General features: G+C 44.7%; 1 protein-coding gene and 1 long non-coding RNA gene across 5 annotated transcripts in view; one reads left to right on the top strand and one right to left on the bottom strand.

Moving 5' to 3' along the window:
- Positions 1–27973, top strand: part of LOC140193903 (uncharacterized) — a 54117-nt gene that overhangs the window by 7861 nt on the left and 18283 nt on the right. The window contains exon 2 of the long non-coding RNA XR_011884986.1: positions 19861–20018. This is a non-coding gene — a long non-coding RNA (uncharacterized lncRNA). The remainder of the gene's footprint in view (positions 1–19860; positions 20019–27973) is intronic.
- Positions 4–27924, bottom strand: LOC140193901 (guanine nucleotide-binding protein G(I)/G(S)/G(O) subunit gamma-4). Of its 4 annotated transcripts, none has more exons than XM_072251054.1 (4): positions 27863–27924; positions 26925–27120; positions 15153–15260; positions 4–3187 (listed from the first exon to the last, which is right to left on the bottom strand). In XM_072251054.1, the coding sequence occupies exons 3-4, from the start codon at positions 15237–15239 to the stop codon at positions 3059–3061; spliced, it is 216 nt and encodes a 71-aa protein (XP_072107155.1). In that variant the 5' UTR covers positions 15240–15260; positions 26925–27120; positions 27863–27924; the 3' UTR covers positions 4–3058. The 4 variants fall into 4 exon arrangements, with proteins under 4 accessions (XP_072107155.1, XP_072107156.1, XP_072107154.1 ...); XM_072251055.1 differs by lacking the exon at positions 27863–27924 and adding an exon at positions 27210–27310; XM_072251053.1 differs by lacking the exon at positions 27863–27924 and having other exon boundaries at positions 26925–27302.

The following is a 27973-nucleotide window of genomic DNA, read 5'->3' on the forward strand; positions in this document are numbered from 1 at the left end:
AAGTTAAACACTGGAATTAATTTTTAATCAATTTATATTTGACATTCAGATTTACAGTGCAATTGTGCTGAATTGAAAGATGTACATTTTTGGCTATTATCATACGTTTGATGTATTCCTATTCATTTTAGATGAAACCAACATCACAAGACCAGTTCTGTTGAAGGCAGTCTCATGAGCTTTTACACTTCTGACTGCTAAATACCAGCCTGTCTATATTCCTTTTGAAGCATCCAGTTGCTCCTTACTGACCAGAACCTGACTCTGACCCATTTCCAGCTGGTTATCACCTTCAGTGTAAAGCTTTGCCTTCAACTTCTTGATTTAAGCAGATCTCCAGAGCCCTGTAGATTCTGAACTCTGGAATTCCTTCAACTGTCTTCCTTCATTCATGACTCACTTTAAAACCTTTTGACAAACTTTTGTTACTTATCCTAATCCGTTCTCACCCCATCCAAGATCTAGTTCGGGAATGTGATACGCAAATATTTTTGTCAATGAACAACAATCATTTTGTCCTCCATTACACTCGTGTACTGAAGAACGACAATCAACAATCTTGAATCTTTGCCTTCCCCATTGTGTTTATAGCATCAAGAATGCAACCTCTTTCTGTTCAGCTTTGGAAACATAAATGGCTTTTTTTGTGGTAAGTAACAAAACCTGCTTCAGCGCTACTTTCCTATGAGTTTAGCTAAAGTTTGCAAAGCTGCAATCTTGAACATCCATTGTATCGATATGATAGGTGGTTCTAATGTCTCCTCAGCTCAGGGGATATTACAGATACCAACAGCAGCCATCACACAAAATCAATCGAGTAGATATTTTATTTGGAAATGTGTTTGGTGCATTTTTGATTCTTTGCACTACACTCAGCAGTCCAGAAAACCTCCTGTACGATGAGCAATCTTAGTTGCCAGCATCCTACGAGGAACTGCTCCATAATGTTCTGATCAACACAATAACTCACATTCATATTAAATTCTTATTATTGTATTTCATGTTAAATATACATTGAAGATATTTTAATTGATTAAAACTGTGATGACAGTACTGAGTTCACCATTTCTGAGCTTTCAAGCTTCCCCTGTCATATTGCCCATTAACTGGATTCTGACAATTTGCATTCATTCCTCAATTACACTTTATTTACTTGTGCACAAGGGAAACAGCATGGTCTCTGTCACCACCCTGTTCGGACATCTGAACAAAAAAATTGCCATTTTTATACAGAATTTGACTAGTTCTTTACAAATATTGACCCATTAGAGACTTGGTGCACTTCAGAATCCCAACATTTGCATATTTAAGTATCAATCATAATATATATTTCAGATTTTAATAACCAATTAAATCCATGTGTTAAAAGCCAATAATACTTGAGAATTAGGGACATGCCTGTCCCAGCACGCAAAGTCAGCTCTGGTGGACCGGGCGGATGAGACCTACAGTGAGATCCAACGGACAGAAAGAAGGTACTGCATCATTCCAAGGACAGCAAAGGGCATGACAAGGCACAGAAGATGCCATGGTCATGGTCAGACACTAACCCGAGTTTGTGATGCTTATTCATACCTCTAAACCCAGACTTCTGAGGTTGATAGAGTGGAACTGCCCCAATGCAGCAGCTTTTTCACTCTTAAAAACTCTCCCACACAGATTTCCTTCCATTGTTGGACACGATGGACAACCACCATTTGAGAGTAAGTAAAATACCTGTCCAATAGTAAGTGGTGCCCAAGAATCCCGTGATTGAGAAACGAGTGCAGGTTGCCAGATTCCGGTTAATTGGCAATGACACCCTCACTTCCCATTTCACAAGGCTCCCATTCTATGTCCTTCACAGGGTAAAAAGGAATAGGCAGAAGTCATCATAAATTACTTCTCTGAAATAAAGGAGGGCAATTTTGCTGCACTCTGGTACTTGAGGATATCCCAAACTCACTAATCTTCACTTAATAAATAGCCCACATTCCATTATGTAAGGAACCCTGCTCAAGATTGTTGCTTCGTTCAAAAAATGGCTCTCATTCTTCAAGTATGCAGTCTCTTTAAATACAGAGAAAAACTTGTGCTGTTTTCTGCAAAGAGGACTGTCTTTCAGAACATGCTGAGGCTATTAATACAAGAAAGTGATTAGTGAGTCCAGTAGGGAATTCGCTCTTCTTCTCCCGTTCACTCAGGGAGTTGTGAAATGTGGAATCGATCAGCACATTCAAAAGGAGCAACAAAGCAACAGAAGGGTTTGTTAACAGGGTGAGATGAAGATGAGTGCAAACACCTCATGTGCAGCATATGCACCAACATACAACTGTTTATGTGCTGCAAGTTCCATGTTCAGTACCGCTGGGACCTTGAACATAGATTCAAGCCCCAAGCTGTTTGAAAATATCACCAATTAATCTACTAAACTTGGCAATGCTTTTAGATATAGGAAATGAATCTCAAGGTAGTACCCAGTAATATATATGTACTTTGTTAATAAATTTACTTTGAACTTTGAAATAAGGAAGCTATTCAAAACTATTGTCAGATCAATCAGGATATGTTAAATCTGTATTGAGAAAGCAAAAGATAATTTTCTATAAAAACAAGTTATTTTTGTTTCTTATTCAGGGTTAGTTTCACAATAAACATTTCTTAATATTTTGCCCTTTCCATGGAACTTCAGTACTGCTGAGATTGTGTAAATTCACTTTATCTCACTAGGTATGTATGGTCATTAAAAAATAGAATGCTTATACTTAACTTCTCTGCAAAGCCACTCTTTCCTGTTGCCACCAATGAATTGTGCTTTAACATTTTATATTAAATATACAAAACACAAGGATCTAGTTAGAAAAAGTCATCTAAATTCATAAAAAAGAATTATCTTGTGATTGTGTAACTGACACAATACTGTGCCATCAAAATCATGATCAACATAAAACACTTAGTAACGGTTATTCCTCTAAATAGGTGCAATGATTACAGCATGCACATGTGACACTCCCAACAACCACAGTCTTCTGTTTGGACAAAGTATACCCCACCTCTCAGCCCTCTTTCTTGGACGTTGTCAGAGGATGACACAGAAGAACTTCTTCTCCCTGAAGGGGTTCTCCGAGGCAGGCAGTGGGGCAATGAGTGGGTCGTCCCTGAGGTGAGCATCACAGTAAGCCATCAGGTCAGCTGATGCCTTTGAAACCTACAATATACCAGAGAAAAGAGTGTGATTAGGTTCAATACTAGCCGACATCTTCCTGGAAAAAGGTGAATTCACTTTAATGCATCCAGAATTGGGGCGGCACAGTTAGAGTAATGCTATCACAGCACCAGCGACATGGGTTCAAGTCTGCTGCCGTCCGTAAGGGGTTTATTTGTTTTCCTGTGACTGCGTGGGTTTCCTCTGGGTGCTTCAGTTTCCTTCCAAATCCAAAGACATGCGGGTTAGTAGGTTAATTAATCACATGGGTGTAATTGGGTGTTGTGAGCTCGTTGGGCTGGAGAGGCTGGTTACTCTGCAGTATCACTACAAATGAATAATTAAATAAAGGTAGAATTAAATTAAGATGATCATATCCACAAACATGGCCCCTTGCAACTTTGGTGGGAAAAGATTAGAGATTAAATACTGAGGTTTTCAAAATGTTAATGTGATTTGCAAGAAACCCAACATTCTAATTACTACAAGACACCTATTACTTTGCCAACCAGGTAGCAATAAGTATGGACCTTGTGGAAGAGTATTAAACTGGAGCAGAGCAAATTACAAGAGTATTAGGCAGGAACTAGGGACAAGTAATTGGGAACAGCCTATTTTGGGCAAGTCCACTCTGACATGCGGAGCAGGCCCAATGAGGCGAATGGCCTAACTCGGCTCCTGTATCTTCTCCACATGTGGAGGGTGTTTAAAGACCAACTGCACAGGGTAAAGGACAGGTATGTTCCAGTCAGAAGCAAGGACAAGGGTGGCAAGGTAAGAGGGCCTTGGATACTGAGAGGGGTGGTGAATTTGATCATGAAGGAAAGGGAAACATACTGTATATAAGGTTTAGGAAGCTAAAATAAAGCAAGGTCCTTAAGGTCCTGGCAAGCTATGTAAACACTAAGAGAGAGAGGATAACCTGGGGGAGAGTAGGACTGTTCTAGGATAAAGGAGGGAATGTGTGCTTGGAAGCAGAGGATGTGAGCCAAGTCCTAAATGAGTACTTTTGCATTGGTATTTACCAAGGAAAGAAGTGAAGGAAAGTGAGATCAGTGTGGAGTGTGCTAATATGCCAGGGCATTTTAAGATAAAGAAAGTAATGGTATTGGGTTAAAGAACTTTAAGCTGGTTAAGTCCTCAGGACCTGATGGAATATATCCCAGGTTTATATCACATGAGAGAGATGAGAGATGCGATTGCTGAGGCCTTGACCAAAATCTCTAACTACAGGTGAGTTCCCAGAGGACTGACAAGTGGTTAAGTTGTTTTGTTATTCAAGAAGGGAAACCATATAACCCTGGAAACTATTGATTGCTGAGTTTCATAGCAGTGGTAAGGAAGCTTCTGGAGAGGATCCTTAGAGATCTAAGATTTACAAGTCCTTGGAGAAGCAAGGCCTAATTAGGAACAATCAGCGTGACTGGGTGGGGCAAGTTGTGTATTACTAACTTGACTGAATAGGAGATAAAGGTAGAGCTATGGACATTATCTACATGGATCCTAGTAAGGTGTCTGACAAGATTTCTCATGGTAACTTACGACAAATGGGATCCATGGTGATTTGCCATTTGATCTCGAAATTAGGGGCTTGAACATGTAGATATTAAGGAAGAGGATGTGCTGGAGCTTTTGGAAAGCATCAAGTTGGATAAATCACCAGGACTGGACGGGATCTACCCCAGGCTACTGTGGGAAGTGAGGGAGGAGATTGCTGAGCCTCTGGCAATGATCTTTACATCATCAATGGGTGTGGGAGAGGTTCCAGAGGATTGGAGGGTTGCGGATGTTGTTTCCTTATTCAAGAAAGGGAGTAGGGATAGCCCAGGAAATTATAGTCCAGTGAGTCTTACCTCAGTGGTTGGTAAATTGATGGAGAAGATCCTGAGAGGCAGGATTTATGAACATTTGGAGAGGCATAACATGATTAGGAATAGTCAGCATGGCTTTGTCAAAGGCAGGTTGTGCTTTAGGAGCCTGATTGAATTCGTTGAGGATGTGACTAAACACGTTGATGAAGGTAGAGCAGTAGATGTAGTGTATATGGATTTCAGCAAAATATTTGATAAGGTACCCCATGCAAGGCTTATTGAGAAAGTAAGGAGGCATGGGATCCAAGGGAACCTTGCTTTGTGGATCCAGAACTGGCTTGCCCACAGAAGGCAAAGAGTGGTTGTTGACAGGTCATATTCTGCATGGAGGTTAGTGACCCGTGGTGTGCCTCAGGGATCTGTTCTGGGACCCTACTCTTTGTAATTTTTATAAATGACCTGGATGAGGAAGTGGAGGGATGAGTTAGTAAATTCGTTGATGACACAAAGGTTGGGGGTGTTGTGGATAGTGTGGAGGGCTGTCAGAGGTTACAGCGGGACATTGATAGGAAGCAAAACTGGGCTGATGGAGTTCAACAGAGATAAGTGCGAGGTGGTTCATTTTGGTAGGTCAAATACGATAGCAGAATATAGCATTAATGGTAAGACTCTTGGAAGTGTGGAGGATCAGAGGGATCTTGGGGTCCAAGTCCATTGGACACTCAAAGCTGCTGTGCAGGTTGACTCTGTGCTTAAGAAGTGCATTGGCCTTCATCAACCGTGGGATTGAGTTTAGGAGCCAAAAGGTAATGTTGCAGCTATATAGGACCCTGGTCAGACCCCACTTGGGAGTACTGTGCTCAGTTCTGGTCACCTCACTACAGGAAGGATGCGGAAACCATAGAAAGGGTGCAAGGGACACCTACAAGGATGCTGCCTGGATTGGGGATCATGCCTTATGAAGATAGGTTGAGTGAACTCAGCCTTATCTCCTTGGAGCAACGAAGGATGAGAGGTGACCTGATAGAGGTGTATAAGATGTTGAGAGGCATTGATTGTGTGGATAGTCAGAGGCTTTTTCCCAGGGCTGAAATGGCTAGCACAAGAGGGCACAGTTTTAAGGTGCTTGGAAGTAGGTACAGAGGAGACGTCAGGGGTAAGTTGTTTTTTTTTTTTACACAGAGGGTGGTGAGTGCGTGGAATGGGCTGCCAGTGAAGGTGGTGGAGGCGGAAACAATAGGGTCTTTTAAGAGACTCCTGGATAGGTACATACAGCTTAGAAAAATAGAGGGCTATGGGTAACCCTAGGTAATTTCTAAGGTAAGGACATGTTCAGCATAGCTTTGAGAGCCAAAGAGCCTGTATTGTGCTGTAGGTTTTCTATGTTCTATGAAAATGTGGATGGGCGAGTTAGTAAGTTCACAGATGATACAAATATAGGTAGTATTGTGGATTGTATAGAAGATTGCCAAAGGAAACAGTAGATATAAATCAATTACAGATTTGGGTGGGTGGCGAAATAGTAGATGGAATTTAATCCAGCCAAATATCAGGTGTTCAAATGTAAAGAGACAGTACACTGTTAATGGCAAGATCCTTGACTGTGTGGATGTTCAGAGGAATCTCAGGGCCCAAACATTGCTACACAGTTTGACAGGCTTGCCCTTATTAGTTGAGGCATTAAGTTCAAAGGTTATGAGGTCACATTGCAGATTTATAAAACTCTGGCTAGGCCACATCTGGAGTATTGCATTCAATTCCAGTCATTCCACTATAGGAAGGATGTGGAGGCTTTGGAGCAGGTTCACCAGGATGCTGTCTGGATGGGAGAGCACGTGCTATCAGGAGAGGTTGAACAAACTGAGGTTGTTTTCTCTGGAGCAGCAGAGGGAAATATTATTATAAAGGGTATAGACAGAGTAGACAGCTGGTAGCTTTCTCCCCAGGGTCGAGATGTCTAAAACTATAGGGCACACATTTAAGATGAGAGAGGGTAAGTTCAAAGGAAATGTGCAGCCAAGATTTGTTTTAGATATAGACAGTGGTGGGTGCCAGAGATGGTGGTAGAGGCAAATATGATAGAGGTGTGTAAGAGGCTCTTAGAAAGGCACATGGAAATGCAGGAAACTGAAGAATTGTGTAGGCAGAAGAGATTGGTTTAGTTGGGCATTTAATTAGTTTGGCACCACATTGTGGGTGGAAAAGCCTATTCCTGTGCTGAAATTTTCGATGTTCTAAAATGGACTTTTATTTTGTTCTAGTTGTGTTTTCCGGTAAAAAGTATAATTTACATTTGTCTTGCGAATGTTGCTTTTCTGATGCTATGTGCCTGTAATGTAAAAATGTAAATTTATTACTCCTCAGTTGTGCATTTGTGCATATGACAATAAACTCAAAAGGAAATAAATATTTACAGGAAGGAATTTGCACAGTGTGACAAAACAAGCAGGGAAGGGGGAATTCAATCAGATAGCTCTTTTGAAGAATTATAGAACATTGAAACGTAGAAAACTTACAGCACAATACAGGCCCTTCAGCCCACAAAGCTGTGCTGACTTTGTCCTTACCTTAGAATTTACCTAGGGTTATCCATAGCCCTCCATTTTTCTAAGCTCCATGTACCTATCCAGGAGTCTCTTAAAAGATCCTATCGTATCTGCCTCCACCACCGTCGCCGGCAGCCCATTCCACGCACTCACCACTCTCTGCATAAAAAACTTACCCCTGACATCTCCTCTGTACCTACTTCCAAGCACCTTAAAACTGTGCCCTCTCGTGCTAGCCATTTCAGCCCTGGGAAAAAGCCTCTGACTATCCACACGATCAATGCCTCTCATCATCTTGTACACATCTATCAGGTCACTTCTCAGTGTATAATCCTCTCATGTATGATTCTTTCCCTCACTATTCCAGATAACTTCGCATCTCGTGATTTAACAGAGGTTTGTGTACAACTATAAAAACCAAAAGGGCCACTTAGAAAAATTGCCAAACATGAGAGTCAGGGTAGGCATAATGGATACTTTTGTTCTTTCAGATTCCATCAACCCACAGTTTCATTTTTGCTTTTAAATTCAAATTTAGGAAACTGATTCAAGCACAAAGGCCAGCTATTTTAGCAGTTAACACATTCCATTGATTTTATTTCCCTTTTTCCAAATTCAAAATCATTGTGCTGAATAAACAACTTGCACTTCTAGAGTGCCTTTAACCCAGTAAAAACGCCCTTGGGAGCTTTATCATGAACAGAATATGACAAAATCATATAAATTTATATCACAGAAGACCTGGAGTATTGTGTGCAGTTTTGGTCCCCTAATCTGATGAAAGACATTCTTGCCATAGAGGGAGTACAAAGAAGGTTCACCAGATTGATTCCTGGGATGGCAGGACTTTCATATGATGAAAGACTGGATGAACTAGGCTTATACTCACTGGAATTTAGAAGATTGAGGGGGGATCTTATTGAAACGTATAAAATTCTAAAGGGATTGGACAGGCTAGATGCAGGAAGATTGTTCCTGATGTTGGGGAAGTCCAGAACGAGGGGTCACAGTTTAAGGATAAAGGGGAAGCCTTTTAGGACCGAGATGAGGAAAAACTTCTTCACACAGAGAGTGGTGAATCTGTGGAATTCTCTGCCACAGGCAACAGTTGAGGCCAGTTCATTGGCTATATTTAAGAGGGAGTTAGATATGGTCCTTGCGGCTAAAGGGATCAGGTGGTATGGAGAGAAGGCAGGTACAGGGTTCTGAGTTGGATGATCATACTGAATGGCGGTGCAGGCTCGAAGGGCCAAATGGCCTACCTCCTGCAGCTATTTTCTATGATTCTGTGTTACAATGGAGACCAAACAACTATAAAAGACGAATCCAGCTTAATTTCACTTTATGGCTGTTGCTCCACAACCTTGCAGATTATGGCACTCTCAAATGCATCATTTAAGCATCAATGATTTCTGTATTTCAGGTATTGAGATCTGGTCCTGCAGCTACTGACCTCTAGTTATTAAACGCTTTGCTAACAGGGTTAAGTCCTTCATATCCGCATCTTTTCATCCGTTTATCTGTATTTACCTGGCCTTTCGGGTCCATAGTGCACATCCAGCAGTGTGACTGCTCACTTCTTATTTTATTTACTTACTTAGCAGGGTAGCAGGCTCTTATGGCCCAACGAGCCCTCTCCAACCAATTACACCTATTGACCAGTGAAGTTCAAGTTTAATTGTCATTCAACCATACACGAATACCCATGAATACAGCCAAATGACACAATGATACTCTGGGGCCGAGGTGCAAAACACAGTACCAAGAGTCATACACAGGACAAGGCACATATAATACATACAAGATAGCTTGAATTCTGCTGAGCGAACACTGGGAGGCAGCACAGACTCCAGCTGGGACGCTGACCCACACTGCCCCTGGCACTCCAGCTGGGATGCTGACCCACACTACCCCTGGCACTCCAGCTGGGACGCTGACCCACACTGCCCCGGCACTCCAGCTGGGATGCTGACCCACACTGCCCCTGGCACTCCAGTGGAGCACACAGACTCCAGCTGGGACGCTGACCCACACTGCCCCTGGCACTCCAGCTGGGATGCTGACCCACACTGGCCCTGGCACTCCAGCTGGGACGCTGACCCACACTGCCCCTAGCACTCCAGCTGGGACGCTGACCCACACTGCCCCTGGCACTCCAGCTGGGACGCTGACCCACACTGCCCCTGGCACTCCAGTGGAGCACAGAGACTCCAGCTGGGACACTGACCCACACTGCCCCTGGCACTCCAGCTGGAATGCTGACCCACACTGCCCCTGGCACTCCAGTGGAGCACAGAGACTCCAGCTGGAATGCTGACCCACACTGCCCCTGGCACTCCAGCTGGAACGCTGACCCACACTGCCCCTGGCACTCCAGCTGGGATGCTGACCCACACTGCCCCTGGCACTCCAGCTGGGATGCTGACCCACACTGCCCCGGCACTCCAGCTGGGACGCTGACCCACACTGCCCCGGCACTCCAGCTGGGATGCTGACCCACACTGCCCCTGGCACTCCAGCTGGGACGCTGACCCACACTGCCCCTGGCACTCCAGTGGAGCACAGAGACTCCAGCTGGGACACTGACCCACACTGCCCCTGGCACTCCAGCTGGAACGCTGACCCACACTGCCCCTGGCACTCCAGTGGAGCACAGAGACTCCAGCTGGAATGCTGATCCACACTGCCCCTGGCACTCCAGCTGGGACGCTGACCCACACTGCCCCGGCACTCCAGCTGGGATGCTGACCCACACTGCCCCTGGCACTCCAGCTGGGATGCTGACCCACACTGCCCCTGGCACTCCAGCTGGGACGCTGACCCACACTGCCCCTGGCACTCCAGTGCAGTGCACAGACTCCAGTTGGGACACTGACCCACACTGCCCCTGGCACTCCAGTGGAGCACACTGACTCCAGTGCCTCTCCCCTGGACAGTCGTAAATGGGCGACACCGTGGCTTGAGGCCTTGTCCTCGCTATGAACAAGGCCACGCAGCTCCCCTGCCATCTGCCAATAAACTCCTGAATAGCATTCGAAATCAACAGGGTCTGGCGATCACAAGAAAAACTACGACAATCATTCGCTGTCGGACTGCACAGCGCCTTCGTGCACGACTCCTCAGAAGCCCCTCAGATACAGGCAGCAGCATGATCCACACCAAGCCAGCTCTCCACCGGCAAACAACCCACAGATGGGGGAGACGTGCAATCCTTAATGTCCAGCAGGGTCTTGCGATTGTAAAAAATACATTTAAGACTGACAATTAGCACCTTTGGTTGGCCCCGTAAAAGCTGCTGTGATTAAGCATGCCACCATCTTACCGGAACCTACTAATCTTGGTTAACCAGTTAACCCACTAGTCTTTGAGAGGAATCTGGAACATCCGGAAGAAAACCACGTGGTGAACGGGAGAACATACAAGTTCCTTATAAACACCGGTGGGAAACTGACCCCACAGTAATTGCATTATAGTGCAACTTGATGATCCTTCTATAACAGGCGAGGTCATGTAAGGATCTGTGTATTTTATCCACCGCTAAACTGGGAACTAATTGATGTTGGAGCTCACAAGGAGGTATTGGAAGTAGTGAGCTAATACCTTTATCAAGGAGGTTATAACACATTGAAGGAAGAAAGAAAAGCAGGAAATTACAAAGCTTATGGTCTTGGCAACTCACAGCACGGCTACCAAGGGTGGAGCAAAGGAAGCTGGGTCTGTGTGCAAGGCTAGGACTGGAGAAAAACAGATCTTGGAGAGAACTGGGATTGGTGTTATTGAGCTGTAGGGTTTATAGAGGGAGGCAGGGGTGCAAGACATTACAGGGAGAGAGAATTTCGTAGAAATATAGAGAGTTACCTTGAGGACAGGAAATTTGCCAAGTTTAGAAGTAATGCCGCTGGGTAAATCATTGCCCTAACTCTCAGTGTAATCAAGGAGAAAGAATCAAATGTTTTGACCCATATACATTTACGTGTATTAGAAATTTATTGTGGTGTGTTGGTCAGGGCACAACATGCAACAACAAAAAATCAAGAACATTCAGCAATTATACACAATAAAGGACTATATAAAAAACAAAGTTAGAGATTAAAGGACAGATATGGAATAAAATGAGCATAAATACATGTATTTACAATATAAGCAGCATAATAAAAATGGTGTAAAGTGTTTAGAGTGCAGTGCAAGGACTGAGGTAATAGAGGGGAGTCAGGGGCTAACAGAATGGTTGATCAGATTAACAGTCTGAGGAAAGAAACTTCTAAGATGGCGTGAAGTTTTTGTTTTAATAGCCCTCTTCCGCTTTCCAGAAGGGGGCTTTCGACAAGGCAGTTTGCAGGGTGGGTAACATCTAGAATGATTTTTCCTGCCTGCTTTTGTCCTGAACGCATACAGTGTAATGTCCTGCAGTCTAAGGGGGATAAGGTTAATTCTTCAAGCGACCTATGAAATGGTGGATGGGCAGTCCATTCACATTAGTCATGCCTCAAGAAAACAAGGATTTCAAACAAAATGTACAGCATAACTAGTGCCATTTCCTGACGCTGGGCCAGTAACTCTCTAATCAGGAAGAACAACAGGACTACAGATACAAAGCCTGTGTGAATCCCTAGGAGTGCTGTATCATTATCATTTTCTGGAAGCAGAAAACCCTCGCTGAAGCCATCCTGATCACTTGTTTTCCCGAGTGGCTGCAGCTCTCCATGCTGCATGTTTGAAGCTCCTATTTTTTCAACCATTCTGTTCCCGGTACCACTGTCAAATGATAATAACAATGTGTCAGCTCATAATGGGAGCAGATCACCCTGGGGGTGTCACACAATCTGACTAAAAAGACCATTGCAAGCACTGACAATTTCTTGCGGTGTGAAAGGGTCTAATTAATTTGTGTGCTGCCTTTTAAGGAGAATTTCAACATCTTAAAGCCAGGAAGCCACCTGTAAAATCTTGTTATATAGCTGCTCTTGTCTCTGTTAAAGGCTTTTTTAAATAGCCAGGCAGTTAATGAGGAGTTCTGAAACTTGGCTGAGATTATTTTCGCACCATGCTCAATTGCCTTGTGGGTGTACCATTATATTACGATGTCTGCATGGAGCTACAGTCTGATGTAGAATGGAGAATAATGAATAATGTATCATTAAATGCTGTGTCGTTACCATCCAAGCAAGACGGAAAGAACCCTGTGATTCATTGGTGCTCCTGTTCTTTCCGCCCTACATGGCTGTCAGATTTACTTTTCATATCGGCTTGACAATCCCTCAGGATTGTCTTGCAATGTCCTGAAGTCAAAGATGAATCTCTCAGATACTGCTTAGGGTGAAAACCAGGAACAGAATCATAGTTATAATAAAAAACATGTTCTCCTCCGTTTTCTTCCAACATTTTGCTTCCCAATCATAAAACTACTAGAAAAGGGGAAAGAGAAGCATTTTGCTTTTTACTGGGTGGCATTTTTTGTAGCCCGAGATAGAACGTGTCCAACACCCACGAGGCTGCGGAGAAGACTCAATGGGTCAAATGGCCCAACTCCACTTCCCACTAGTCAGGACATTTACAAAGACAGGTGTGTAAAAAGGGCCCGAAGGATCATTGGGGACCTGAGTCACCCCAACCACAAACTGTTCCAGCTGCAACCATCCGGGAAACGGTACCACAGCATAAAAGTCAGGACCAACAGGCTCTGGGACAGCTTCTTCCACCAGGCCATCAGACTGATGAATTCATGCTGATACAACTGTATTTCTATGCTATATTGACTGTTCCGTTGTACATACTATTTATTACAAATTACTATAAATTGCACATTTAGACGGAGACGTAATGTAAAGATTTTTACTCACGTGTGTGAAGGATGTAATTCAATTCAATTAAATTCTATGTCTTATGGTCTTCGTGCCACACACAAAATGCCGGAGGAACTCAGCACGGTGTGAGGTCTCAGCCCAAGCCATGACTCTTCTCTTTCTTTCTCCCTGTGGATGCTGTCTGCTCTACTGAGTTCCTCCAGCATTTTGCGTGTGGTACTCTGGATTTCCAGCATCTGCAGAATCTCTTGCGACTTGCTGACCCACCGGTACCGATGTTTTTGCTGAGCCCAGTCGTCCAGCAGCTAACAGCAAAGGCAGCTCAGTGCCAGAGGCCCAGGTTCAACCCTGACTTTCAGTGCTGTCTGACTTTGCAAGTTCTTCCAGTGGGGATTTCTTCCCACATCCCAAAGACTTGTGGGTCAGTAGGTTACCTGACCTTCGTAAAGTGAGTGGTAGAGCCTAGGGTCCAAACACAAGAGATTCTGCAGATGCTGGAAATCTTGAATGGCACACAGAAAATGCTGGAGGCAAGTCAGGCAGCATCTATGGAGGGGAATAAATAGTTGACCTTTCAGGCTGAGACCCTTCATCAGTCCTGGATGACTTTTGTTACCCTCCATAGATGCTGAGCTCCCCCAGCATTTTGTGCATATTGCTGAGGGGGGAGTTTTCAGGAATGTGGGGATAATAAAATGGGAATCAGCTTAGATGGGTGGTTGGTCCAGAGGACCTGTTTCTGTGCTGTATCTCTCTATAAGCCCAAACTACTGCAATGTGGGGTAGGTAGCAGGCAGCGGGGAACGGGAGGAGGTAGAATGGGCCATGCAGATCGAAGAGGAGAACCTTTGAGGTTTTTGCAAGACAGGGGATGAGAAGGTTTCAGTGGGTGGTAGTGACGTGGGTAGGGAGGTGGACAAAGAATGTGCTAGAGTAGGAAATCAGCTGGAGGAATAGGGTGTGCTTATGTCTGGAGTGTTATCAGACCACATCGAGGTATCATTAGCAGTTTGGAAACCATATCTAAGAAAGGCAATGTTGAGGGTCCAGAGGAGGTTTATGAGAATGATTTTGGGAATGAAAATATGAGGAGTGTTTGCTACCACAGGGCCTGCACTCACTGGAATTTAGAAGAACGAGAGGGGATCTCATTGAAACCTACTGAATATTGAAAGGCCAAGATAGAGTGAATGTGCATGTGGAGAGGATGTTTCCAATAGTGGGAGAGTCCAGGACCCAAGGACATGGCCTCAGAATAGGACGTCCCTTTAGAACAGAGATGAGGAAGAATTTCCTCAGCCAAAGGGTGCAGAAGCTGTAGAATTCTTTGCCACAGATGGTGCTGGAGGCCAAGTCATTGAGTATATTTAAAGTGTAGGTTGACAGGTTCTTGATCACAGGTTACGTGAAGAAGGGAGGAGAATGGGGTTGAGACAGAAAATAAATCAGCCATGGTGGAGTGGGTCCAATGGTCTAATTTTGCTCCTATGTCCTAAGGTCGTATTGACACTCAGGAACACCGTGCAGGTAAAGTGCAGATGATGCATGTAACATGCTCTGTACATTTGTCATCAAGTGACTGCACACAGCCTCTCTACCACTAGGAAAGGCAAAACCAATGACCAGAAATCCCAGCCTGGCTCCAGCATTCTCGCAGGGAAGCACCATCACATATCCACCAGGAAGCTTGAGGACAGGAGGTGTTTTGAGTTTACTGCCTCCTATCTCCATTCCAAATGAATCAACAGAATAAGGACTTGCCCCAATTTTTCCCACGAAATAGCTCAGAAGCATCATTGACACTCACCTTCATTCTGTCCATACAAGCTTCCATTTTCAGCTGCTCCACCGCTTTCCTGGCCTGAGATATACTGGCTGTGTTGTTGCTCGACATCTTTCCTGGCACCCTGCAAGCCTTTAAAATCAAAGGTCTTGAAGTTTGAGGGGGAATAGAAAGCTGTCAATCTACATACCACTCTGTAAAAAAATTACTGTGTGAAGTTATCGCCAATACTTTAAGTATTTAGAAATGAACATAGAATATTACAGCATAGTACAAGCTCTTCAGCCCACAGGTTTTGCTATCATTTTAACCTACTCTACGCTCAATCTAACCCTTCCCTTCCACATCGCCCTCTGTTTTTATCATCATCCACGTGACTGTTTAAGAGTCTCTTAAATGTTTCTGCCTTTACCACGACCCCTGGCACAGTGCTCCATCTATGCACCACTCTCTGAGAAAAGAACTCTGACATGCCCCTATACTTTCCTCCAATTACTTTAAATTATGACTCTTGTATTAGCCATTTCCGCTCTGGGAAAAGGGCTTTTGCTGTCCACTTGATCTATGCCCTTATCATCTTATATACGTCTATCAAGTCAGCTCTCATCCTCCTTCGCCCCAAACAGAAAAGCCATAGCTTGCTCAAGTTCCATCCAAACCCGATCATTTCCATTCCTAATTCAGAATGTAGTGGTGATGAACCTTCTCTTTGAACCACTTTAAAGAATACAGAAAAGACTTGCAAGGCTGAGATGGCCTGTTTCCGGGGCTGTAGTTGTTATATGGTTATATATATAAAATGTTATCAGAGACTGAAGAAAGAAGTTAGAGAGGTTGAGGACAGAATTTTACTCATTGGAGCATAGGAGAACGAGTGGCAATCTTATGTTGCTGTCGTTGAGTGCTGGTGAGTCGCTGATGACCTTGTGGATACTGTAGTTGTCCTTACGGTTTGCCAGGTCTTTCTCCTGTGCAGATACTGCTGGCGCCTAAGATGGGACCCGGCCAGATTTGAACTCAGAACCATCTGTCTCGAAGTTCAGTGTGGATACCACTACAACACTAGCCAGATGACAATCTTACGGAGGTCTATAAAATCACTAAGGGCATAGATAGGGTGAATGTACACAGTCTGTCTCCCCCAGGACTAAGGGATCAATATCTACAGGATAGAGGTTTCAGCTGAGAGGAGAAATTTAAATCTACTCCCCTGAATCTTGAGGTTCTGTCCCCTAGTTCTAATCTCACCTTACAGTGGAAACAAAGTTCTTGCCTCCATCTTATCTTTCCCTTTCATAATTCTATATGTTCTATAAGATCTCCTCTCAGTCTTCTGAATTCCAGTGAGTACAGTCCCAGGTGACTCAATCTCTCCTCACAGTCTAACCCCCTCATCTCTGAAATCAGCCTAGTGAACTTCCATTGCACCGCGTCCAAAGCCAATATATCCTTCTCAAGTAAGGACACCAGAAATGCACGCAGTACTCCAGATGTGGCCTCACCAGTACCCTATACAGTTGCAGCATAACCTCCATGTTCTTAAATTCAATCCCTCTAGCAATGAAGGCCAATCATTCCATTTGCCTTCTTGACAGCCTGCTGCACCTACAAACCACCATGCAAAGCACTCCCACGTCCCTCTGCACAGCAGCATGCTGCAACTTTCTACCATTTAAATAATATCTGCTCTTTCATTTTCCCTTCCAAAGTGGATGACCTCGCATTTACCAATGTTGTACTCCATCTGCCAGACCCCTGCCCGCTCACTTAACCTATCTATATCTCTCTGCAGACCCTCCGTATCTTCTGCAGAATTTGCTTTTCCACTCAATTTAGTATCATCAGCAAACTTAGATACACTACACTCGGTCCCCTCTTCCAGATCATTAATGTATATTGTGAACAGTTGTGGGCCCAGCACAGACCCCTGTGGCACACTGCTCACCACTGATGGCCAACCAGAGTAATACCCATGTATCCCAACTCTCTGCTTTCTATTTGTTAACCAATCCTCTATCCATGCTAATACATCACTCCCAACTCTATGCATCCTTATCTTATGGATAAGTTTTTTATGTGGTACCTTATTGAACATCTGCTGGAAATTCAAGTAAATAACATTCATCTGTTCCCCTCTATCCACTATACTCATTATATCCTCAAAAAGAACTCCAGTAAGTTTGTCAAACAGGACCTGTCTTTGCTGAATCCATGTTGCATCTGCCTGATGGTTCCATTTCTTTCCAGATGCCTTGCTATTTCTTCTTTAATGATAGCTTCAAACATTTTCCCAACTACAAATGTTAAACTAATTGGCCTATAGTTACCTGCCTTTTGCCTACATCCTTTTTTCTGCCTCTCGACCTCCGAAAGAACCTTGGATTAAAAACATAAGAATCCAACAATAGACGAGCTTCACAAGTGCACGACAACTGGGAGGAATGGCATACAATGAGAAAAATGTAAGGTTAGCCGAATGAGTGGGGAAAAAACAGAAATACTGCTTTGTTTAAAACAAATTGTAAAACGTTGAGAAGCCCTGATGATCACGAGTCAACAACACTACAGATGGAACAAGCCATTAGGAAGACAAATTCTTCTTAAGGTCTGAGTAATTGTTTCATTACCATTATTTCACATTTCATTATTATTTCACAAAATAGAGTGAGAAGATTTTATTTGCATGCAGAAATAAAACTGTCTTACAGCAATTATACAGAGGCTTGGAGAGGCCACACCAGGAGTACTTTACACAGTTCAGGTCTTAAGATATACCTGCTATTAAAGGGGTGAAAAATAGCTTCATTTGATTGTTTCCCAAGGTCTGTCTAAAGAGGAGAGACTGAACAGGCATATGCTTTTACCAGAGGGAACAATTAGGATGGGAACCAGAGAGGCAACACACTGAAAAGTACACAGATTTTTGAGGGCTTAACAAGGCAGTTGTAAGGAGGGCGTCTTCCTGCCACAGAAACCAAGAACTACGGCCATATAGAACTGGAATGAGAAGAAGTGTCTTCACTCAAAAGGAGGCTGAATTTTGGAACTCTGGAGACTCGATCCATAATTGCATTCATTGATAGATTTTTTTGAATATTAGCAAGGTCAGGGATAGGGCAGGAGAAATGTGTTTGAAGTGAAGACCTGATCTCTTTAGAAGGGTGAGAAAGGGGACCAAACAGATTCACCTTGTTCTTCCTCGCAACCTCCAAAATAGTTAAGTTTCATGCCATAAACATCACTGATGGAAAGGGATGAATAAGACTCTATAAAACTCTAGTTAGACCACACTTGGAGTAGTGTGTTCAATTTTGGTCGCCTCATTACAGGAAGGATGTGGAAACCTTAGAGAGGGTGCAGAGATTTAACAGGAGGCTGCCTGAATTAGAGAACATGTTATATGCGGTAAGGTTGAGCAAGCCAGGGCTTTTATCTTTGGAGCAAAGGAGAATGAGAAATGATTTGATTAGAGTTATACAAGATGATAAGAGATAGATAGAATGGACAGCCAGCACCCTTTTCCAGGACGGCAATAAATGACTAATTACAGGAGACAAAGTTTAAGGTGAGTGGAGGAAAGGAAAGGGGGATGTCAGAGGCAAGTGTTCTTTTACACAGCGAAGCGGAGGGTGCCTGGAATGCACCTAGTGGTAGAGGATGATACAATACGGATAACTAAGAGACTGTTAGATCACTGACGCGGAAAAAATGTTTTTTGGAGTGGACTGTAGCATAGTGATTAATACATTGTGATTATAAAGCCAGCGACCTGCGTTCAACTCTGCTGGTGTCTGTAAGGAATTTGTTATGTTTGCCCTGTGACCATGTGGATTTCCATTTTCTGCCACAATCCAAAGAACTAGCGGTTAGTAAATTGATTGGTCACACGGGTGGCGTGGGCTCATCAGGCTGAAAGGGCCTGTTGTATCTCTAAATAAAACAAAAATGGAGGATCAGCACAACAATGCTATACTGATCTATTCAAGATAAAGATCTGCTTTATTTGTCACATGTACATCGACATAGTTACATCAACAACCAACATGGGGCAGCCTGCAAGTGTCGCCATGGTTCTGATACCAACACAGTGTGTCTCAACTTTCTAACCCCAACTTGTGCCTTTTTGGAATGTGGGAGGAAACCGAAACTCCTGGTGCCATAAGGCACTGCACTAACCACTACACTACTACGCCAGCACCCAAGGATGCAGGAGCCTCATGTGGAGTGTATAATAACTAACAGGCACCATTCATTGGGTCCAGCTGTGTAGCTTTGTTCAGTCTTAATTTCCATGTAGCACCTTGGGTCACTTAAGTAACATTTACTCAGACTGTCAACCATAGTGTTCTCCCACAATGAACGACACAATCATCATGAAATAGCCTGGAGTTTCATCCTGGTGGTAAATCTGCCACAGCTGTGACAAAGCCCTCCCCACAGTTATGACACTTCGACATCTGGCTCCTGAACCAGTGTGGATAACTTCACTCTCCTCAACTCTTGAACTGATTCCACAGCCTACAGACCTGTTCTCAGTTTGTGTATCTAATCTATCTATTTTATTTGCAGTCTGTCTTCTGCAGTTCGGCCTTTGTGTAGTTTTTCCACTGATGCTGATGTATTTCTTTGTTCTACTGTGAATGCCTGCAAGAAAATGAACCTCAGGGTAGCATATGGTGACATGTACAAACTTTGGTAATAAATTTACTTTGAACTTGAACTCTGATTTCAGGAAACAGGATGTCCTGGCCAGGCTCTCCAACTCCACCCCTCCTCTCAGCACCCTGCAGGACGCAGAAGCAGGAGACGTGTTAATTACTGTCAGCTCAAGCCTGCAGCAGAGATGTACAAAGGAAACATCTGCATTCAATCCTGTTGGAGCCCTGCGAGGTAATTAGCACCACAGGGGAGGAGAGGCGAGTGAGGGGAAGAATCACTCACTGGGTGTGTCACACTGCTGGAGCTTGTCATTCATTTACATCTTTTAAAAAAGAAATACTCATCCACGCATCAGGAGCCGCACCCTCGAGGTCTCCGCTGACATGGTGGCTGTTGGGTTACGCTGTAGAATAATTATCTTCCTTGTAGTTTATGCTTGCTTGTATTTTTATATAACACCTACACTCAGTGGCAACTTTACTCAGTACCTCCTGTATTTAATAAAGTGGCCACTGGGTGTATGTTTGCTGCAGCTCATCCACTTCCAACGTTTGACACATTGTGCATTCCCAGTTGCTCTTTTGCACACCACTCTTGTAATACATGGTTACTTGAGCTACTGTTGCCTTCCTGTCAGCTTTATTTTATCCAGTTGACCATTCTGACCTGACCTCTCTCATTAACACGGCATTTTCACCCACAGAAATGCTGCTCGCTGGATGTTTTTTTTGTAGCATTCTCTGTAAGCTCCAGTGTGAAAATCCCACGACATCAGCAGATTCTGAGATACTCAAGCTACCCCATCCGGCACCAACAATCATTCCCTGGACAAAGTCAACAAGGTCATAAAAAACTACAACAGAGAAACAGGTCGTCTGGCCACCTGGTCCACGCCAAACTATTTTAACTAGCCAGTCCCTTCGACCTGCACTGGGACCAAAGTCCTCTATACCTCTCCCATCCACATTTCTCCTAAACTTTGAAATCAAAAATCACATCCACCACTTGCACTGGCAGCTCATTCTGCACTCTTACCACCCTCTGAGGAAAGAAGTTTCCCATCATGTTCCCCTTAACATTTCACCTTTCACCCTTAATCCATGACTTCCAGTTGTAGTCTCACCCAATCTCAGTTGAAAAAGCCTGCTCGAGGTAAAGGAGCCATTGGGAGGTAGTGACAATAATATGATAAGTTTTAATCTACAATTTGAGAGGGAGAAGGGAAACTGGGAAGTGTCAGTATTACAGTTGAACAAAGGGAACTATGGTGCTATGAGGGAGGAGCTGGCCAAAGTTCAATGGAACAATACCCTAGCAGGGATGACAGTGGAACAGCAATGGCAAGTGTTTCTGGGAATAATGTGGGAGGTGCAGGATCAGTTCATTCCAAAGAGGAAGAAAGATCCTAAGGGGAGTAAGGGGAGGCTGCGGCTGACAAGGGAAGTAATGGACAGCATAAAAATAAAAGAGAAGTATAACATAGCAAAGGCGAGTGGGAAGCTGGAGGATTGGGAATCTTTTAAAGAGCAACAGAAGGTAACTAAAAAGGCAATACGCGGAGAAAAAATGAGGTACGAAGGTAAACTAGCCAAGAATATAAAGGAGGATAGTAAAAGCTTCTTTAGGTATGTGAAAAGGAAAAAAATAGTTAAGACCAAAATTGGGCCTTTGAAGACAGAAGCGGGTGAATTTATTATGGGGAACAAAGGAATGGCAGACGAGTTGAACAGGTACTTTGGATCTGTCTTCACTAGGGAAGACACAAACAATCTCCCAGATGTAATAGTGGCCAAAAGACCAAGGATGATGGATGAATTGAAGGCAGTTTATATTAGGCAGGAAATGGTGTTGGATAGGCTGTTGGGTCTGAAGGCTGATTAGTCCCCGGGACCTGACGGTCTGCATTCCAGGGTACTTAAGGAGGTTGCTTTAGAAATTGTGGACGCATTGGTAGTTATTTTCCAATGTTCTATAGATTTAGGATCAGTTCCTATGGATTGGAGGGTGGCTAACGTTGTCCCTCTATTCAAGAAGGGAGGAAGAGAGAAAACAGGGAATTATAGACCGGTTAGCCTGACGTCGGTGGTGGGAAAGATGCTGGAGTCAATTATAAAAGATGAAATTACAACACATCTGGATAGTAGTAACAGGATTGGTCCAAGTCAGCATGGATTTACAAAGGGGAAATCGTGCTTGACTAATCTTCTGGAATTTTTTGAGGATGTAACTATGAAAATGGACAAGGGAGAGCCAGTGGATGTAGTGTACCTGGACTTTGAGAAAGCCTTTGATAAAGTCCCACATAGATTAGTGGGCAAAATTAGGGCACATGGCATTGGGGGCAGAGTACTGACATGGATTGAAAATTGGCTGGCTGACAGAAAACAAAGAGTAGCGATTAACGGGTCCCTTTCGGAATGGCAGGCGATGACCAGTGGGGTACCGCAGGGTTCAGTGCTGGGACTGCAGCTGTTTACAATATATATTAATGATTTAGATGAGAGAATTAAAAGTAACATTAGCAAATTTACCGATGACACAAAGCTGTGAGGCAGTGTGAAATGTGAGGAGGATGTTATGAGAATGCAGTGTGACTTGGACAGGCTGGCTGGATGCATGGCAGATGCAGTTTAATGTGGATAAATGTGAGGTTATCCACTTTGGTGGTAAGAACGGGAAGGCAGATTATTATCTAAATGGAGTCAAGTTAGGAAACGGGCAAGCACAACGAGATTTAGGTGTTCTTGTGCATCAGTCACTGAAAGCAAGCATGCAGTACAGCAGGCAGTGAAAAAAGCTAATGGCAGGCTGGGCTTCACAACAAGGGGAATTGAGTATAAGAGCAAAGAAATCCTTCTGCAGCTGTACAGGGCCCTGGTGAGACCACACCTGGAGTACTGTGTGCAGCTTTGGTCTCCAAATTTGAGGAAGGACATTCTTGCTATTGAGGGAGTGCAGCATAGGTTCACAAGGTTAATTCCCGGGATGGCGGGACTGTCATATGTCGAAAGATTGGGGCGACTGGGCTTGTATACTCCGGAATTTAGAAGGCTGAGTGGGGATCTTATTGAAATATATAAGATTATTAAGGGATTGGACACGCTGCAGGCAGGAAGCATGTTCGCGCTGATGGGTGAGTCCAGAACCAGAGGCCACAGTTTAAGAATTAGGGGTAGGCCATTTAGAACAGAGTTGAGGAAAAACTTTTTTACCCAGAGAGTGGTGGATATATGGAATGCTCTGCCCCAGAAGGCTGTGGAGGCCAAGTCTCTGGATGCTTTCAAGAAAGAGATGGATAGAGCTCTTAAAGATAGTGGAATCAAAGGTTATGGGGATAAGGCAGGAACTGGATACTGATTGTGGATGATCAGCCATGATCACAGTGAATGGCGGTGCTGGCTCGAAGAGCCGAATGGCCTACTCCTGAATCTATTGTCTATTGCATTAATCCTATCTATACCCCTCATAATTTTGTATACTTTTATCAGATCTCCCCTCAATCTTCTATGTTCTAGGGAATAAAGTTCTAACTATTCAATCTTTCCTTATAACTCAGCTCCTTCAGTCCCTTGTAAATTTCCTCTGTACCTTTTCAACCTTATTTACATCTTTCCGGCAGGTAGTTGACCAAACTTAATGCAATAATCCAAACTATGCCTCACCAACTTCTTATGCAATTTAAACATAACATCCCAACTCCTGTACTCAGTACTATGTGGGTGAAAGTTAGAAATAGGAAGGGGTCAATAACTCTACCGGGTGTTTTTTATAGACCACTCAATAGTAACAGGGACATCGAGGAACAGACAGGGAGACAGATTCTGGAAAGGTGTAATAATAACAGGGTTGTTGTGGTGGGAGATTTTAATTTCCCAAATATTGATTAGCATCTCCCTAGACTGAGGGGTTTAGATGGGGTAGAGTTTGTTAGGTGTGTTTAGGAAGGTTTCTTAACACAATACTGTACGTAGATAAGCCAACAAGAGAGCTGTACTTGATCTGATATTGGGAAATGAACCTGGTCAGGTGTCAGGTCTCTCAGTGGGAGAACATTTTGGAGATGGTGATCACAATTCTATCTCCTTTACCATAGCATTGGAAAGGGATAGGAACAGACAAATTAGGGAAATGTTTAATTGGAGCAAGGGGAAATATGAGGCTATCAGGCAGGAACTTGGAAGCATAAATTGGAAACAGGTGTTCTCAGGGAAACGTACAGAAGAAATGTGGCAAATGTTCAGGGGATATTTGCATGGGGTTCCGAGTAGGTACATTAAGATATGGAAAGGATGGTAAAGTACAAAATCTGTGGTGTACAAAGGCTGTTGTAAATCTAGTCAAGAAGAAAAGAAGAGCTTATGAAAGGTTCAAAAAACTAGGTAATGATAGGAATCTAGAAGATCATAAGGCTAGCAGGAAAGAGCTTAAGAATGAAATTAGGAGGGCCAGAATGGGGCACGAGAAGGCCTTGGTGAGCAAGATTAAGGAAAACCCCAAGGTATTCTACAAGTACGTGAAGAACAAAAGGATAAGACATGAGAGAATAGGACCAATTAAGTGTGAAAGCGGTAAAGTGTGTATGGAACCGGAGGAAATAGCAGAGGTACTTAATGAATACTTTGCTTCAGTATTCACTATGGAAAAGGATCTTGGTAATTGTAGTGATGACTTGCAGTGGACTGAAAAGCTTGAGCATGTAGATATTAAGAAAGAGGATGTGCTGGAGCTTTTGGAAAGCATCAAGTTGGATAAGTTACCGGGACCGGATGAGATATACCCCAGGCTACTGTGGGAAGCGAGGGAGGAGATTGCTGAGCCTCTGGCAATGATCTTTGCATCATCAATGAAGATGGGAGTGGTTCCGGAGGATTGGAGGGTTGTGGATGTTGTTACATTATTCAAGAAAGGGAGTAGGAATCACCCAGGAAATTATAAATCAGTGAGTCTTATTTCAGTGGTTGGTAAGTTGATGGAGAAGATCCTGACAGGCAGGATTTATGAACATTTGGAGAGGCATGATATGATTAGGAATAGTCAGCATGGCTTTGTCAAAAGCAGGACGTGCCTTACGAGCCTGATTGAATTTTTTTAGGATGTGACTAAACACATTGATGAAGGCAGAGCCGTAGATGTAGTGTATATGGATTTTAGCAAAGCATTTGATAAGGTGCCCCATACAAGGCTTATTGAGAAAGTAAGGAGGCATGGGCTCCAAAGGGACCTTGCTTTGTGGATCCAGAACTGGCTTGCCCACAGAAGGCAAAGAGTGGTTGTAGACAAGTCATATTCTGTATGGAGGTCAGTGACCAGCGGTGTGCCTCAGGGATCTGTTTTGGGACCCCTTCTCTTTGTGATTTTTATAAATGACCTGGATGAGGAAGTGGAGGGATGGGTTAGTAAATTTGCTGATGACACAAAGGTTGGGTGTGTTGTGGATAGTGTGAAGGGCTGTCAGAGGTTACAGAGGGACATTGATAGGATGCAAATCTGGGCTGAGAAGTGGCAGATGGAGTTCAACCCAAATAAGTGTGAGGTGGTTCATTTTGGGAGGACAAATATGATGGCAGAATATAGTATTAATGGTAAGACTCTTGGCAGTGTGGAGGATCAGAGGGATCTTGGGAATTCTGTCCATAGGACACTCAAAGCTGCTGTGCAGGTTGACTCTGTGGTTAAGAAGGCATATGGTGCATTGGCCTTCATCAATTGAGGGATTGAGTTTAAGAGCCAAGAGGTAATGTTGCAGTTATATCGGACTCTGGTCAGACCCCACTTGGAGTACTGTGCTCAATTCTGGTTCCCTCACTACAGGAAGGACGTGGAAACCATAGAAAGGGTGCAGAGGAGATTTACAAGGATGTTCCCTGGATTGGGGAGCATGCCTTATGAGCATAGGTTGAGTGAACTCTGCCTTTTCTCGGAGCCATGGAGGATGAGAAGTGACCTGATTGAGGTGTGTAAGATGATGAGAGGCATTGATCATGTGGATAGTCAGAGGCTTTTCCCAGGGCTGAAATGGCTAGCGTGAGAGGGCATAGTTTTAAGGTGCTTGAAAGTAGTACAGGGGTAAGTTTTTTTTTTTACACAGAGAGTGGTGAGTGCGTGGAATGGGCTGCCGGTGATGGTGATGGTGGTGAAGGTAGAAACGACAGGGTCTTTTAAGAGACTCCTGGATGGGTACATGGAGCTCAGAAAAATAGAGGGCTATGGGTAAAGCCTAGGTAGTTCTAAGACGAGGTGGGGGAGGGCGACGGGGAGTGGGAGAGGGAGAGAGGGGGAGGGGAGGGGGAGAGGGGGAGGGAGGGAGGGAGGGGGGAAGGGGGTGTGGGGGAAAGGAGAGAGGGGAGAGAGAGGGGGGCACAGGGAGAGGGAGGGCGTGGTAGGGAGAGGGAGGGCGTGGTGGAGAGAGGGGGGACAGAGTGAGAGGGAGGGGGGGCAGAGAGAGTGGGGACAGAATGAGAGGGAGGGGGACAGAGTGAGAGGGTAGAGAGAGAAGAGGTAGAGAGAGAGGGGGGTTAGAGGGGGGACAGAGAGAGGGGGCAGGGGGGACAGAAATAGGAGACAGAGAGAAGGTGTCAGGGAGATGGGGAGGCGGTGTGGCAGGGGCTAGGGAGATGGGGTAGTGGGGGCTAGAGGGTGCGTGAGATTGACGAATGGAGTAGGGGTGAATGGGTGGGGTCAGAGAGCTAGAGAGGGAGGCAGAGGGATGGTGAGATGCAGGGGGTGGGCGGCAGAGAGGCGGGGGGAGGGGAGGGAGACAGGGCAGCGGGGAGGGAGACAGGGCAGCGGCCAGACACTTCCTCACAGAGTTCGCCACCATCATTTTAACATAAAATCAGAATCAGCAAAGACTGATCGCCTACCCACACCGTCCGTCGCCTGACAGAACAATAGCCCACTGATTGCGGGGGGCGGGTGTCTGTTAACTATCCACCAGCTGTAAGTTCATACACCAGACTTAAAAATGTCTCTCGCAGAATAAGACGCTCTGCTGTCTGCTTCAAGTGTGGGCGATTCCCCCAGTTCGCCGCTGCCTCCGCTCGCAAACATGTGTCTTACGGGTGGGGTGGCAGGTTCGGCTTTTTGTCTAAATCTGCACAGGGAAGAGTGGGGCTGGGCAGCAGGACAGGGACTTACCTGCAGTCCCCGGTCGGTTCTGCTCCCTGATGCCGCCGACGACTCCCAAAACCCGCGTTTTAAAAACAGCAGCGCCGATCTTCACGCCCCGAGGAGTTCAGACGTTGCCTGGCATTGTCGCCGACAACACACTCCTGTCTCTTACATCCACATGCTGCTGTTTCTGCCGTCCCACTCCTTTCCTGTGAGAGAGAGTCTGAGAGAGAGACAGAGAGAGAGTGTGTGTGTGAGAGAGAGAGAGAGAGAGAGAGAGAGAGAGAGAGAGAGAGAGGAAGGAGGATCTACCCCAGAACCGTCCCGGGCGCCGCCTGCCACCAACGCCGAACGCCGAGCCAAGAGGAGGGTTTACATCAGAGAATGTTCCAACCGTGCTCAAAAGGGGAAACGGACACCACCAATCTCGGAGATGATTCCTGTTTTCCTGTTCCAATTCCACCACTTTTACGTAACGGGGGGGGGGGGAACCTGAGGTTTATTTTTGCTGGCAAAACGCGCGCAACCGAAGCCCTGGGCGTGAGTGGGGTTTGCTGTTCCCTTCTCATCCACCAGCCGCCGCTTTTTAGCCTCGTCGCAAGTCCAGCTTCTGCCAAGCCTCCCCGATCCTCCCATTTCCCTTGGAGCAGATTTACACAAGAATTCGGGATCTTCCGCAGCCTTTCAGGGAAATTCTCGCCGAAGTGAACGCGGGGAACGCCCGCAGAACCCATTCCACGCCGAAACTGGCGCCTGCTACTCCCCTTTCACCAAACTGACTTTCAGAACCCTTGGAGTCTTTTACTGGAAACTAAAACGAATCTCTGCCGAGTTCCTCCAGCTTCTCGTTTGTTGCTTCAGATTCCTGTATCTGTAGTCTACCCGGTGTCTAGGATTTCAGAACTTAGAGACTCTCCCATAAATGTTCCGCGAGTTGTCGAGTCCTTCGTGGTTTTAATTCTCACCATTATCTTCTCCCCCGGCCCTGCACCTTTTCAGCCTCCGCCCACGCGGCGTGTTCTCTCTCGGCCACATACCCTTTCCAAGCCACCATTTTGTTACGACCACATAGCAGA

The sequence above is a fragment of the Mobula birostris genome, chromosome 2, assembly GCF_030028105.1.
Source record: "Mobula birostris isolate sMobBir1 chromosome 2, sMobBir1.hap1, whole genome shotgun sequence".
NCBI lineage: Eukaryota > Metazoa > Chordata > Chondrichthyes > Myliobatiformes > Myliobatidae > Mobula > Mobula birostris.